Raw genomic sequence first — 15,992 nt, 5'->3', positions numbered from 1 at the left:
CATATGACCTGGCAACTCCATCCAAGAGAAACAAAAACATATGTTCACATAAAACTTGTACACAAATGTTCATAGCAGCATTACTCCTAATAGCCAAAAAGTGGAAACAGCTCAAATGTCCATCAACTGATAAACGGATCAATAAAATGTGGTCCATCTATACAACAGAATATTATCCAGCAATAAAAAGGAATGAAGTACTGGCACATATTACTACATGGATGAATCTTGAGTACATTATGCTAAGGGAAGGAAAGAAGTCCGACACTAGGGACAATACATTTTGTAATCCATTTATACGAAATGTCCAGAATAGGGAAACCCATAGAGCCAGAAAGTAGATGAGTGTTGGCTTAGGGTAAGGTGGCTGAGGGGGATAGGGAGGGAGTGGCTGCCATTGGGTACAGGATTTCTTTCTGGGGTGATGAAAATGTTCTAAAACTAGGTAGTAGTGATGGTTTAACAACTCCGAGAATATACTTAAAAACCATTGATTTATACACTTCAAATGGGTGAATTGTGTTGCATAACAAGTACATCTCAATCAAACTATTATGTCAAAAAACATAAATAAAAGACAAATTTAAAAAGAAAGAAAAATAGAATATAGAGACTCCCACCCCACCTCCAGTTACAAGAAGTTGTGTCTGGGGAGTGTGGCCTGTAGGTGAGGTTTTCAGATGGGGCTTCATTTGAGCTCTCCTCTCTGCTAACTTGTTATGTGTCTGTTTTTCAATTATTAACTCTGAGTGGGTGAAGGTTTGATGATAGCTATAGATAAAAATAATGACTAAGGGAGGCAATTAATTCCCATTCTAAAGTGTTTTGAAGCATTTGATTTAATATGTGGAGAGAATGATAATGAATATTCATTTATCATTTATTCATCCAATGAATATTTAATAAATGCCTACTGTGTGCCCAGAATCCTTCCCAATCCTGGAGAATGGCAGAGTGCAGGAGAGAGGTGGTGTCTGCCTTCCCAGAGTGTCATCTGCATCTGAGGCATTGGATCTATGGTAGTCCATTAGTTGGAGGCCTGGAAGGAGACAGAGAACACACTCCAATTAGGTAGTTTTAGGAGAATTTGCAAATGGAACCATTTATGAGATGTGGGCAGGGAAAACTGCAGAGCCCTGGGGCTCCTGTCTGAGCCCTTTGCAGTCCTGCTGGAGGTGGACAGGGGAGGCCAGGTTATAGACAGTAGAGGGTCAGGAGGAGTTGCCTGTAGGAATTGGACTCAGCCAGCCCATAAAGGGCCCACCAGGCAGAGCCAGGGGATTAAACACCCCAACTGCCCTTCATCCTATATTCTACTGTGGTCCCCTTGGGTGAACCCCTAGAAGCCAGAGGCCAGGGAGCCCTGTGGACCTGGTCCTTCAGGTCAGCCTGTGAAGGATGGAGTGGATCTAGAGAGGTGGAGAGGGGTCCACCAGAGAACAGGGGTCCAAGGGCACAGGGATACACAGCTAACCCAGACACTCATCATCCTGAGGGCCCCTGGAGGAGCTGACAGAGGGGTGATGTGTTCTGCCTGGAGGCTCCTGGGAAGGCTCCAGGTACAGGTCCAATGTGAGCGGCCTTAATATGTCTACCCAGGCAAAAAGAACAATTCTGGAGAGATGCACATCCTCCTGATCTCATTACACTGGGAGTCAGATCACATCACACCCTTGCTCAGCATCTCCCATGCCTCATAGCTCTCTCAGAACAAACCCACAGTCCTCCTGCCCATGCAGAGCCACATGGGCCATCACTGGCATCCCGTGCAGCATCTGGCTGGCTCCCTTGCCTCCTATTGTGTTATTCACAGGCTCCTTCTCCCTGCTCTAAGCCACTGCTCCTAAGGCCCTCCTGTCCCTCTTCTCCCACAATGCTCAACCCCATCATGCACCCTTGCCAACTTACTTCTTCATGTGGTTCACTGTCTGCTGCCCTTGGCAGAACCTGAGCACCGCAATTTGTCTGTTTTGCTTTGTTTCCCCAGTACCTATTGATAGATAAGCACTGGCAATTAGATACTCAACAAACAGGGACTGAGAAAGCAGTGACAGCCAGCAACACTGAGGGCTTACTAGGGACCAGGTGTTGCATGAAATGATTCACATACCTTTTTTGTTTTTTGAGATGGAGTTTCCCTCTTTTTGCCCAGGCTGGAGTGCAATGGCGCGATCTCGGCTCACTGCAACCTCTGCCTCCTAGGTTCAAGTGATTCTCTTGCCTCAGCATCCTGAGTAGCTGAGATTACAGATGCCCACCACCATGCCTGGCTAATTTTTGTATTTTTAACAGAGACGGGGTTTCATCATGTTGGCCAAGCTGGTCTTAAACTCCTGACCTCAGGTGGTCTGCCCACCTTGGCCTCCCAAAGTGCTGGGATTACAGGCGTGAGCCACCACGCCTGGCCTGATTCACATACCTTATTTCATATTACCTCCTTTTACAACTGGATAAACTGAGGCAGGAAAGGATGAAATCTCTTGCCCAAGGCCATACAGCTTGTAAGTGGCAGGGACAGAATTTTTAAGCCAGTGGGTTTCTAAGTTTTTAGTCAGAACTCCTATATACTCTTTAAAATTATTGGAGGCCCCGAAGAGTTTTTGTTTACATAGGCTGCCTCTACCCATATGTGCTGAACTACAAATTAAAACTGGGGAAAAATTAAAGTATTAGTTTGTTGACTCATTTAAAATAACAATAATAAGTCCATTAAATGTTGACATAAATAGGATTATTTTTATTAAAAAAATAACTATAATTTTCTAACAAAAACAGTATGAGAAGCCCGGCATCATTTTACATTTCTACACATCTCTGTGATGTCTGGATTAATGAAAACAGCTGGATTTCATATCTGCTTCTGCATATAATCCATTGTGATGTGCTGTCTGGATTGAAATATATGAAGAAAATCAGACATCACTCAGGTATGTAGCTGGAAAAGGAGAAATAGTTTAATAGCTTTTTCAGATAATTGTGGATATTGTTCCTTGATACTACACCAAAACTTGAGTGGAATTTTCTTTTTTCATTTTATTTTGTGGTTAAGTGCATATATCATAAAATATAACGTGGTAACCATTTTTAAGTGAACAGTTCAGTGATATTAAATACATTCAGGCTAGGCATGGTGGCTCAAGCCTGTAATCCCAGCACTTTGGGAGGCTGAGGAGGGAAGATCGCTTGAGTCCAGGAGTTTGAGACCAGCCTGGGCAACATAGTGAGACCTCTTCTCTACAAAAAAAATAAACAAAATTACCCAGGCATGGTAGTGTGTGCCTGTAGTCCTAGCTATTTGGGAGGCTGAGATCGGAGGATCACTTGAGCCCAGGAGGTCCAGGCTGCAGTGAGCCCTGATGGCACCACTGCACTCCAGCTTGGGCAACAGAGCAAGACCCTGTGTCCAAAAGAATACAAGTAAATAAATACATAAATAAGTTCATAATGTTGTGCAACATTGACCACCATCCATCCTCAGAACTGAACTCATTTCGTCTTGGAAAACTAAAACTCTACATTCATGAAACAACAATTCCCCATTCCCTCTTTCCCCTGACCCCTGGCAACCACCATTCGACTTTCTATCTCATGATTTTCACTATTCTAAGTACTTCATATAAGTGGAATCATACGGTATTTGTCTTTTTGGGACTGGCTTATTTCCTGTAACATAATAGACATGTAATACTTTCTTAAAAGTTATGAGGTCAATATGAAACCGTATGAGTAAACTCTGAAATTGTTATGTTAAAATTCATTGATTGATCTAATACTTTGGATGGATCTTTTATCCATGTATGATTTTGTAACATCCTGCACTGGTTATTTGGAAAATATTGATTCTTCGAGTTATACCGATCTTCTAAATGTTGGTACATTTTATTTTACAATATGAAAAGAATTCATTGATATTACCACTGAACTTGTCAGAAAAGTCCCTAATTATTGAGAATCTGTCAGGATAAAGGAGGCACGCAGAAGTTCTCAAAATTCTAATTTAAAGTTCAAATTTGATCATTGATAACCCATATTATCAGTTGTTTTCCTTAAAGTGACAGGCTCGTTGTGTTCATCATGAAAAAATATCTGCCAAATACTCATGTCTGAGAAACCATAGTTTGTTAGTATTTCTTTCAAGTTAAAGTGGTGTTTCATGAAAACAGTGGCTAGTTAGATTTGCAACTACAATGAGTAACAATTGTACAAATGATTCTCAACACAGCCAACGCATCACAGCTAATGTGAGTTTCCCATTTTGTTATGCAGGGTATTAAAATGAAGGGTACTCAATGGTAGCTATATAATAAAACACTTTTCCTGGCTTCCTCAGGAACATTGTTGTTTAAGTGTACAAGTAATACTGTGTTAAAGAGTGTGATGACTGATAGCAGAGTTGGGCGCCCCTGCCTTCATTCATGTTACGGAGCCAGCTGCTTCACCCATCATGACTTCCGCACCCATCTGTGCAAATGGTAACTCCATGGAAAAGGCAAATCACAACTTGATAATATTACAGAAATAATTTCAGTTCTTAAGGATCATGGAAATCCCTATCTTTTGAGAATGACAATTTTAAGAGATGCCTACTTTTAGCAGTTTTCTCTTTAAGCCTTATGGGTCGTTGCCATGACTCTTCTGATGGCTATTGTCTGATGTCATGAGGATCATCAGTTACATCTAATGACTGGTTCCTGGTTATGTTCCTGTTCTCCTGTAACTGAATGTGGAAAATAAAATCCAGGAACTACAGTGCTTCCCTCAGGTCCAGCAATGCAGGAATAATCCACAGCATTTGTGTGAATAGTCCAAAATACCCCAACAAAAGCAGCTACGTTATGGAAATGACTGAACTTCATTCAATCAGGAGCCAAACCAGTCGTAGTTCTACTTTCATCCGGGGCCCCACTCCCCAATTCTAAAAGGATTCTAATGCTGCAAATCCTAATCCTAACAGCAAATCATCAGAGCTGCTCAAAATTCCTCGGAGGTGGGACTCCAGCAGATGGAATGCCTGTACCTTTTCTGTTTGTCCGCGGTGAGCTCACTGTTTTGACTTTCCATGAAAGTCAGTGTTGGAGAGCCCACACCGGATAACCTTGAGAAATGGCATAAACGACTTGTAGTATCTTCATTCTTATTCAAAGGGAAAGATAAATCAGATGTTCATGGGTCATAGCCAATGTGCAGTAGCCCAACAGCCCCTGGTAAGAACCAGAACTGAACAACAGCCGATGGTGTCAGGGCAATGAGCCATAATCGTTTTCTCTGCCATGTGTTTTGAAACCCAAATCATTTATCATACTGATTATAACCTACAAGGGTGACATTATTCATCTCTTTAATATCATTTCACATCTCCAAGGACATAATCATTCATTTAATTAATGCATCAATACAATTCCTGAGGGTATTGTCTTGGAAGTTGCTTCATGGACTGTGGGCAGAGCCCTTGAAAATGCCTGGGTTCCCAGGGTGCAGTGGGACAGTCTTCTCATGCTGTAGCATGAAACTGCATTGCCTCTGAATTGCTGCTCTGTGGCTTAGCTATTTCTTCTATTTAATTTCAAGGCTACTAATTTGAATCTCAAAAGTGGTCTCCTTCAATTCACAGATGAAATTGTTAAATTTAAGGATCATATTTCAGTTAGACAGTCTTTTCTTTTTTTAGTGCTGCAATCAAATGTATGTATGTATGTATGTATGTATGTATGTATTTTTAGGTTTTCCTTTGTATCTTTTAGCAGTTCCATGTCATGACATGCCTTTTCCAGCTCTCTGGTTGTTCCTCCACTCTTGGGCTGTTGAGTTCCCTAATCCTAAGCTCTAGTCATTGCTAGAGTCCAGGTGGGTTCTGGAGGCAGCAATGCCACACCTGGCAGGCAGCCCGGCAGGCTCCATCTCTCAGTGCAGTTATCTTCACGGCACTAGCGGGAGACCTTGGGACCTCCTTTTCTCCTTGGCTACAAAGGCTGGATCCACATTCTCTGCAGAGCTAGGGGCTAGGAGCTGCGAGGATTCAACACATCTTTTCTCCTCTCCTGGATTTCTTGCCAGGACCACTTCCACAGGCTCTTCCCATGCAGGGGTGCAGGGGTCTCCAAGGAGCAGTTGTCCTGCAGGAGTAGTGGGACCTCTCCAGGGTCCTCCACAACAAGCCCCAGAGGGAAACTAAGTCTCCTTTTGCACCTGGCAGGGCTTTGGCCCCTGCCTGCTCCCCACAGGCCTGCAGCTGTGCTTCTCAGAGGAGGGCCCTGTGCTTGCACTGGGGTCGGGAGAGGGGAGCGCTGGAGTCAGAGAAATCCCTTCCTGCTTCCATCTTTCCTTTGGCTTGGCGCACCAAAGCACACGCCCCTCTGACGGCATTTACGGTCATTCATAGTCATGACTTGCTGGCCCAAATTCTGGCTCTACTTAGAATAAATATGAAGCCATTTTTCAGAATAAAGTTTTTATTTCTTAGTTGTAAGGTTAAAATGGCCATTAAGTGATTAGTGTGACTGAAGACCATGAAGCAACATTCATTTGAAAATCAAGTTCTTTGAATGTGTGCAATCCATTTCATTACCATGTATCTTCTGCGGCTAGTTTTGGCTTTTCTTTTCTGAGCTTTCCTGGGGTGGCACGGGATCAAAAGAGCACGGTGGAGTGAAATGTCTACATTTTATGCAGGGACTACATGACCAAATCCCAAGATCCATTAATGGAAAAATATGCATACCTCTTGTGCCCTGTTATGAAAATGGGCCTTATCTTACCTGATTAAACTGTCAGCTCTTATTAAAATGGATCCATGTAGCTAAAGAAATTCAAGCTTGGTGGAACTTGCAGAGAAGTGTAGCTAAATTGTTACCTCAGTGACATCTGTGTTTCTTATCAGAATCTCAGCCTTTCTGACCCTTTGGATGTGGAGAGATGTGGTAAAAACAAATTGTCTCACTCTATGGCTCCTGACGGGGAAAGAATCCCCAAATTAACTTTGCTGGGGGTCTGGCGAGAGGGGAAGAGACCACGTCCACATTTGCATTTCTGTGTCTTACAGATTATCTTTCCTGCCTTGAATAGCAGAGCTGAGCTTCTCCCTGAAGGCTGAGGACTTTTTGCTAAAGCAATTTCTCTCTACCTTTTAAAAAAGTGCATATATATGGTGTATTTTTTTTCTTTCAACTGAGGATCAAGTCTGAGAAAGAAAATGAGGAATCAAGATAGCCAAACAATTCAGGCAAAATAAATTACCTGCAGGCATTTTTTGGTGATGGTTGTTGCTTTGTGAGGGCTTCTGGGTGATGCCCGGGTGATGCTGGTTTCCCCTGGGCTCAGTTTTACTCAGGGACTGAGAATGAGTCAGGCAGAAGACCAGGACAGACTGCCACCCGAGCAAGGCCGAGAGGTCAGATGGCTTCTCCGAATCTGTGTTTCTGGATGGAGCCCAGCCTTGATGCGGGAATCATCCTATCAAGGTGGGTGGAAGGGAAGCCTCCGGGCAGGAACTGCGTGCAGGAAAAGCCACACTTCGGGTTCAGTGAACACAACCATCCCTTCTGCTCAAGCTTGTCCCACCTAATTTCAACTCCAGGCTTCGAGCTCAGCCACTTTTGACGAGCTTGAGTACCTCTTTGCAACCTTTGAGTCGAAGGGGAGGGCCTCTGGATTTGCGGTGAAGCAATCTCCTGCCAAGCTGGCCTTGATGGGCTCCTCCCTCTGCATATGGCTCCTCTTGTCACGCAGCAGATGCTTCCCCCATTCTAATGTTTGTAGTGATTCAACCACACCACTGTGAGGCCTTTTAGGCCTGGGAGGTATATAAGAACCCTTTCATAGACAGAGGTTCCCTATTACCTAAGAACTGAGGGCCAGGAGCTGTTTTCAGCACCTTATGTGAATTATCACACTTCGCCTTCACATCAACCTGGGAGGCAGGCACAACTCTTAGGGCCCTTTTATAGTTAAGGAAACTGAGGCACAGAGGGCTTCAGCAGCTCACCTAAGTTCACACAGCTAGCAATCAGGGCAGCCAGGGGTGAAACTCAGGTATATTGTTTTATCCACAACATCGGATGGCATGCATGATGATATGGTTTGGCTGTGTCCCCACCAAATCTCATCTTGAATTGTAATTCCCATAATCCCCACATGTTATGGGAGGGACCTGGTGGGAGGTAATTGAATCATGGGGGCGGTTACCCCCATGCTGCTCTTCTTGTGATAGTGAGTTCTCACAAGATCTGATGGTTTTATAAGGGGCTTTTCCCGCTTTTGCTCAGCACTTCTCCTTGATGCCGCCACGTGAAGAAGGACATGTTTGCTTCACCTTCTGCCATGATTGTAAGTTTCCTGAGGCCTCCCCAGCCCTAAGGGGTTGTAAGTCAATTAAACCTCTTACTATAAAGTACCTCGTCTCAGATATGTCTTTATTAGCAGCGTGAGAACGGACTAATACAGATGACTTCCAGCTCCACCTCCAGACTGGAACTCTCCTCTGATGTCCAAATGTGACTAATGCAAGGCATCATCCCCTCCCCCACCGCGCCTGTCCACTCCCTCTCTCCTCCCTCCTTCTCTCTGCTTCCCTCTGTCTGTCTCTCTCTCTCTCCCTTCTCCCCAACTCTGTCCCTCTCTCCGAGTTGCCAATCTGCAGGTGCTGCATTACTCATATTCTGATTTTTGAAAACTGCCCTTTGGAATGTATTTCAACAAGAGGATGAATAGACATGACCACATTTCATGGAATCCAAGACCCACTGATTGTAAGATTCTCCATTATTTTATGCAGAGCTCAGAAAGACCAAAAAAAAAAAAAAGCCCCAAACCCTGCCAATGACACTATGACACAGCATCCCTTATAAGACCCATCTTGCTTTTTGAGGGGTTAAATTGCCTCTACTATCAGAGCAAATGAGCTTACAGATCATATTCAAAGCACTCGTGTGGTTATGGGCTCTGTCCAAACCAGGAAAATGGCCCGCTCTGAGTGTAAACAGGTGCTGCTCCCACCTTCAAAGGGTTGTGTGCTCCTGAGCCCAGGCTGTGTGCCCACCAGGGAATATTCAGGGTCAGGAGTTCCACAGTGGAACCACCCTGTTGTGATTGATACCAAGTCCCTTCACACCTAGGTCATCTTGGAGGGTTTCTTACCCTTGCTATATCTCAGCAAGTACCTACCTCACTGTATAGGCATGAGATATTATATTCCAAGTAAGCTAGAGGCCCAGGTCAGAGAAACTGCTGGCTAAACAGTAGCTTTCATTACTATTATCATGATTTTACTCATAGCTGCTTATTTGTCAAGACGGGTGTTCAGTGCATCCAGCAACCCTATTGTAGCTCAAAGCTTAGGAAGAGGTGATTAGGATTACAGTATAATACCTCACTTAGAGATGTGATTCATCAGAAGGGCTTGTCCTTAAATACTAGCAATTGAGAGGACAGTTTTCCTGGAGCTGGATCTGTGGGCCTCATTGGGAGGGACAGACTGTGCGCTCATGTAAGAGGGACCAGCTTTGAAGCGAACGTTTACATAGCAACGTGAAAGATGGCTGTTGGACCATCCCCTGCTTTTCCTAACGTAGGGTACTTGCATGCTGTTTATTCATCTTTAGGACAGTTGCAGCATTTAGATCTGAGACTAGCTATAAACGAGAGCAAGGTTAGCGTATAAGAATGTCTTAGGGGGTTTTCCTGCTCCCTGGAGGCAAGTGGGCAAGCACAGGCAGGGCACGCCCCCAGGCAATGACAGGCAAGCCTTCCCTCCACCGGCATCCAGGCCTCAGTGGCTTTGGCGGGGTCCCCGCTATTCTTTAGGAGGGCCACTTGCTGGTTATTCTGGGTCCAGGAAAGAGTTTGTGTGGTAGGAATCTTGGAGCATGAAACTTTAGTCAGCCTCTGAATTCTAGGGTATAACTAGAAAAATCACTTTATACTATTTAAATATTTAAAAAGCTGTATCAATCAAATAATTGGTGTATATAAATGCACCAAAATGGCAAGAAACTAGAAATATGGCTTGTTTGAGGTCAAGTTCATATAAGATGCTTTGGGGAAAGTGAAGGTAAGTAAAGCACAGTCCCTGTGTCACCTTTTTAAAAAAATAAATGTTATTGTGTGTATTTGAGGTTTATAACATGATGTCATGGGAGACACATAGATACTAAAATGGCTACTATAGTTAAGTAAATTAACATATTTACCATACATATAGTTACTTTTTGGGGGCAAGAGCAGTTACAATCTACTTATTTAGGAACAATTTCAAATACATTTGATTACCTAGAATCCTCATGTTGTACATTTGATCTCTGGCCTTGTTCATCCCACACATGTGCTAGTTTGTATCCTTTAACCTACATCTCCCCACCCTCAGCCCCTACCCCTGGTGACCCGGAGGCTTTCTGTTCTATCTCTGTACATTTGACCTTTAAAAAAATTCCACATCTAAGTGAGATAAGCAGTATTTTTCTTTCTGTGTGGGCTTTATTTCACTTAGCATGATGTCCTCCAAGCCCGTCTGTGTTGTAGCAAATGACACAATATCCTTCTTTTTAAAGGCTGAATAATACTCCATTGTATACACAGTACAGATGCCATATTTTCTTGATCCATTCATCTGTCAATGGACATTTGGGCTGTTTCCATATCTTGGCTACTGTAAATAGTGCTGCCAGGGACTGGAGAGTGTGGATACCTTTACAAGGCGGTGATTTCATCTCCTTTTGGGTAAGACCCAGAAGAGGGATTCCTGGATCCTCAGTGTCCCTCAATTAAGGTAAGATACTGCATTTAAACAGATGCCTGAGGAAACACACACACATACACATGCACACACACACACGCCTAAGAAACACACACACACATTCAGTCTTTTATGTGTAGCTGGGACTGTAATACATCATATCAATTTTCTGGTTTGAGCACAGAGGAGGACGTAGATATCTTCTGTTTACTTTTAAATTCAGAGCATTAATGAGATGGATTTTCCCAAGATGGGGTGAGGGGGTTTCTCATCCCTGCTTGGTGTCTCCTGACTCTGCAGGCAGTCGGCTTTTGCTCATTTGCATTTGATTGGCTTTGGTTGCCATGTGTGTGCCCATGAGGTCCTCACCACATCTGGCTTTTGTTTCTCATATCTCCTCCCTGCACATGGCAGGCACAGGTTTCTGCACACAACAGGGCTCAGTGACTGTTTTCATCCAATGGCCACAAGAGAAGATAATAATATTGCCCTGGAGATTTTCTGTAGAGTCTCCCACGGACGGCCAAACCTGCACAGCTTGGGCAGTCTGCACTCCGCATGCCAACGCCGGTGAGCTGACTTCCTGCTGGCCGTCTGGACCGTAAGGAAAGTCACCTGCCTGCACACACATGCGATGCACACACACACATGTGTGCACACATGCACGCACACATGCGTGCACACACATATGCGTGCACACGCATGCACGCACACAAGCATGCACACACGCATGCACACACACACTGTGGAAACCTGCTTCTCATTAACTGAGCCCTCTCTGCTTTAATCGAAATAATTGGACTACAGTGGCCAATAAGAAAATTGTTGGGGGAAAAGATAGACATTTACATCTTAAAATTGAAACACTTTCTGACTGATTAATTGGTGGAAAGCAAAAGATACTCTCTTCTTCCTTTTTGTGTTTCACATTTATTACAGTTTATGCTCTGGAAGTGAAAACGCACCAGTGCTTTCCTGGATGGAAAAAGTAATCCAGATATTACCCTACCAAACTATATTCTCTCTTTCCTCTTTTTAATGAAGTAGTTAGTGTTTGTTACATAATAAGAGAAAAAGGCACTTTAATTAATATTAACAATTGGAAGGGGATTAGTGCCCTAATCCCCTATTACCAGGTTTCTAATCCACCTTTAATTGTGTAGGCAGCTATAAATGAAGCACCTAAAACTCTACCAAGCTTAGGGGCAGCCAGAGGGTGGCGATCAGCCCTCACATCTCTGAGGATGCATGGGGCCCCATGCAGCCTCTGTCTTCCGATCCTTCCTAATGCTCTGCCCTTCCATCAATTGAATGGCTCCTCGAGCTGATCCCAGCCTTGTCTTTAAGAGTGGAACCCAGCACTTTGGGAGGCCGAGGCAGGTGGTTCACGAGGTCAGGAGATCGAGACCATCCTGGCTAACATGGTGAAACCCCATCTCTACTTAAAAAGAAAAAAAAAATACAAAAAATTAGCCGGGCGCAGTGGCAGGCGCCTGTAGTCCCAGCTACTCGGGAGGCTGAGGCAGGAGAATGGCGTGAACCCGGGAGGCAGAGCTTGCAGTGAGCAGAGATCCCCGCCACTGCACTCCAGCCTGGGTGACAGAGCGAAACTCCGTCTCAAAAAAAAAAAAAAGAGTGGAACCCAATGAGGCCTGGCATTCTTATCTCTGTAGTGCAAAGAGAGGTCCACTTGGTGTGCAGAGGAGACCTTGCCTGTAAAAGCCAAGATCCGGGAAATGTCAGACGGGCTGATGCTGAAGCCTGGTGTCTCCAACAGAAATATCCTCAAGTTTCTCTGTTATTGTCAACAAAATAGCAGTGAGAAGTTTGCCAACATGTACATGTGAAGATTTGTTTTGAATACAGAGCAAAGCTGAATTACACATCATCAAGAAGCAGCTAAGCCTTCATTATTTAATTGGAAGGTAGGAAGGAAGGACGAAAAAAGGAAAGAAAAAAGCACAGTTGGCCTGACTCCCTAGTTTTCATCCATTCCTTTCCCCTCCTTACCCCAATGCCAGAGATGGGAATATTCCCTAGTAAACTCATTAATTTCCCTCAGTTTTGACAGCCTGCTTAAATCAGCTTAGAAATGCCACCGCTGAATAAGCTTACCCGTGAGTTGATGATTGCTTCCTTCCTAAAGAGCAGCTCACACACCAACTGCAAATGAAACGGTGTACTCCAAGAGTAGCTTAATTACAGATCTGATAGAGGAAGACACCGAAAATGTGTAAGAGCTGAAGAGACTACAAGCTGAAGCCGTATTGGTGTGATGGATGCTTAAATCATAACCTGTGGGATGGCATAGCTGGAAGGCAAGGCAGATTTTGTTCCAGACATCTACCTTCTGTGGATTTGGTACTCAAAGATATTAATTCTCATATGGGCATCATATAGGATGTTAAAAAAAAAAAGATGTCAAGAGGATATTTGCTGTTTCTTTTTCTCTTCCACGAGAAGCATGCCAGACATAATTATTCACCTGAGTCTGTAACACATTGCTTAGGAGGGCCAGAGGCTAGCCCTGCTAGACCTGTTACCCAGTCCTACAGCTGCTGGAGAAGGGCCAGGAGTGGGTGGTGCACAGCATCCTGTGTATGGGACCAGCTCTGCCACTAGTGGGCAGCAATGAGCAAGGACCGTAAGCAAGGCTATTGAGATCCCTAGGACGTTTACAGAAGGGTGGGTCATGTTAGCCTTCTTCCTTTTCTGATATACTTACCAAAGCAGCAGTTCAGAGGAATGCCATGGAAATAGGGTATCTGGATGCCCACGAGGCATTTGGCCAGGTCTTATGATATCCTTGTGGGGAGGGTGGAAAAACATGGGCTAGGTATATTCATAGCTGGTAGAGTGAAAAGCATTGCTCCAAGTCAACCTGGAAATGGGTAGGGGAGTCTCTTGTCCCTTAATGCACCTTATCTTGTTTCCATATTTGTAGCAATGGCTCAGATGACACACATAGACACTAATATTTGTAAGGAATTGCTTATGGCCTGAGTGACAGAATCTAAAATGAAGGGTGGAAACTAAGAAGATGAAATTTAATAGGGATGAGTAGAATAATTTCTCCAAACCTAGCCATTCATCAAATTTTTTTGATGTGATCTCTTAAAGCGCTCCCAAATGCACCCAGTTCTATCCATCATCGCCATCCTGACCCCAGCCATGATCATTACTTGTTGGTCTCCCAGTTGGTCTCTCAGCTTCTACTCTTGTCCTTTTACTGTTCATTCTATTGCCAGCATCCAATTGTCTTTTTAAAATGCAAAGCTGATTAAGTTCATCTGCTGCATCAGTTTTTCTTGCCCTTGGAACAAATCCAGGCTCATTAGCATGATTCACAGGGCTGTGTGGCATTTGGTTCCAACCTCCTCTCCACTTGCCCTGCCCCAATCACGCAGCTCTTCAAGCACACCATGTGCTATCTCGCCTCTAGGCTGATGAACACATGTCCCCTCTGCCTGGAATATCCATTCATTCCTTTCTATTGCTGAGTACTACTCTCCATTACATGGATGTACCACCAATGTGATCATGCAGTTATGAACATTCTCATACAAGTCTTTTTGTGGACATATGCTTTCATTTCTTTTTGGGTAGAAATCTGTAGGAGTGGGATTGCTGGGTTACATGTAAACATATATTTGACCTTATAAGAAATTGCCAAACAGTATTCCAAAGTGAACTGTATTACTTCACATTCCCAACAGTGATATACAAAAGTTGAGATTTCTCCATATTTTCAGCAACACTTGATATTGTCAGCATTTTTAGTATAAGCCATTATAATAGGTGACTAATGATATCTCATTGTGGCTTTAATTTGCATTTCCTTGATGACTAAAGATGTTGAACATCTCTTTGTGTGCCTATTTGTCATTTGTATGTCTTTATGAAGTGTCTATTTAAATCTTTACCTCATTTCTCAAAATTGAGTTGTCATATTGAGTTATAAGAGTTATTTATATACAGACAGTCCCCAACTTATGACGGTTCAACTTGTGATTTTTCAACTTTACAATGGTGTGAAAGTGATACACATTCAATAGAAACTATACTTCAGGTACCCATACAACCATTCTGTTTCTCAATTTTACTACAGTATTCAATAAATTACATGAGATATTCACCACTTTACTATAAAATAGGCTTTGTGTCAGATGACTCTGCACAACTGTAGGCTAATGTAAGTGTTCTGAGTACACTGAAAGTAGGCTAGGCTTAGCTTCGATGTTTGCTAGGTTGGGTGAATTAAATGCATTTTTGACTTAGAATATTTTCAACTTACAATAGATTTGTCAGGATGTAACCCCATCATAAGTGAAGAAGCGTATGTAACAGGTACAAGTCTATTGCTAGACATATTTAATGCAAATATTTGCTTCTGGTCTGTGGCTTTTCTTTTTGTTTGTTGTTTTTTTTTTTTTAATAAGTGTCTTTCAAGGAGCACAAGATTTTAATTTTGGCAAAGTCCAATTATTTTTTCTTTTACTTTTTTTTGAGACAAGGATTTGCTCTGTCACCCAGGCTGGAGTGCGGTGGAGCAATCACAGCTCACTGTAGCCTTGACCTCCAGGGCTCAAGAGCTCCTCCAACCTCAGCCCCCTGAGTAGCTGAGACTACAGGTGTGTGCTACCATGCCTGGCTTTTTTTTTTTTTTTTTTTTTTTTTTTTTAAATAAGAGATAGGGTCTCACTATGTAGCCCAGGCTGATTTTCTTTTTTCTTTCATGATTAGTAGTTTTGGCATTCTGACAAATCGGTGCCTACCCCAAGGTACAAAGATTTTCTCCTGTTTTATTCTATAAGTTTTATAGTTGTAACTTGAACATTCAAGTCTATGACCCATTTCAAATTAATTTTCATGTGTGGTGTGAGGTACAGGCTGAGGTTTATTTTTTTTCTAAATGTCATAGTCTCCTGAACTTGAGGACTCACAGACACCCAAGAAGAGGCACCTGGCTGGGATATGTATTGGGATGTAGGGTTCTGAGCTAGAGATGTGGACCCCAGCTGCTCCTCAACCCCAGTCAGGGCTCCTCCACTGCTATATTCCCCTTTATTGGTCTTTAGATAAAGTTTCATTTGAATACAGAGTTTCACATCTAACAATGTTAGAATCCTCTCTAGTCTCTGAGTTATAAGATGGGGGAACCGGGCCCAGAGAAGGTTGTAGTTTTGCAGGTGAGTCCATGCCAGAACTGGACCCGCAGGCCAGGTCTCCTCCTAGAGTACCACACCTTCCTCTGCCCCACCTCCAC

General features: G+C 43.3%; 1 protein-coding gene across 8 annotated transcripts in view; it reads left to right on the top strand.

The window, feature by feature from the left end:
* The window catches only part of C8H10orf90 (chromosome 8 C10orf90 homolog), a 256,566-nt gene that overhangs the window by 59,714 nt on the left and 180,860 nt on the right, over positions 1-15,992 (top strand). For 2 of the 8 annotated variants that reach the window (XM_055093467.1, XM_055093470.1), the window contains one exon: positions 2,776-2,927. The exons of the other annotated variants lie outside the window; for them this stretch is intronic. In XM_055093467.1, coding sequence (XP_054949442.1) covers positions 2,777-2,927 — 151 coding nt within the window. In that variant the 5' untranslated portion in view covers position 2,776. The remainder of the gene's footprint in view (positions 1-2,775; positions 2,928-15,992) is intronic. 8 annotated transcript variants of the gene reach the window in all.

Source organism: Pan paniscus, chromosome 8 (genome assembly GCF_029289425.2).
Source record: "Pan paniscus chromosome 8, NHGRI_mPanPan1-v2.0_pri, whole genome shotgun sequence".
Lineage (NCBI taxonomy): Eukaryota > Metazoa > Chordata > Mammalia > Primates > Hominidae > Pan > Pan paniscus.
This window is presented reverse-complemented; position numbering and strand designations above follow the sequence as displayed.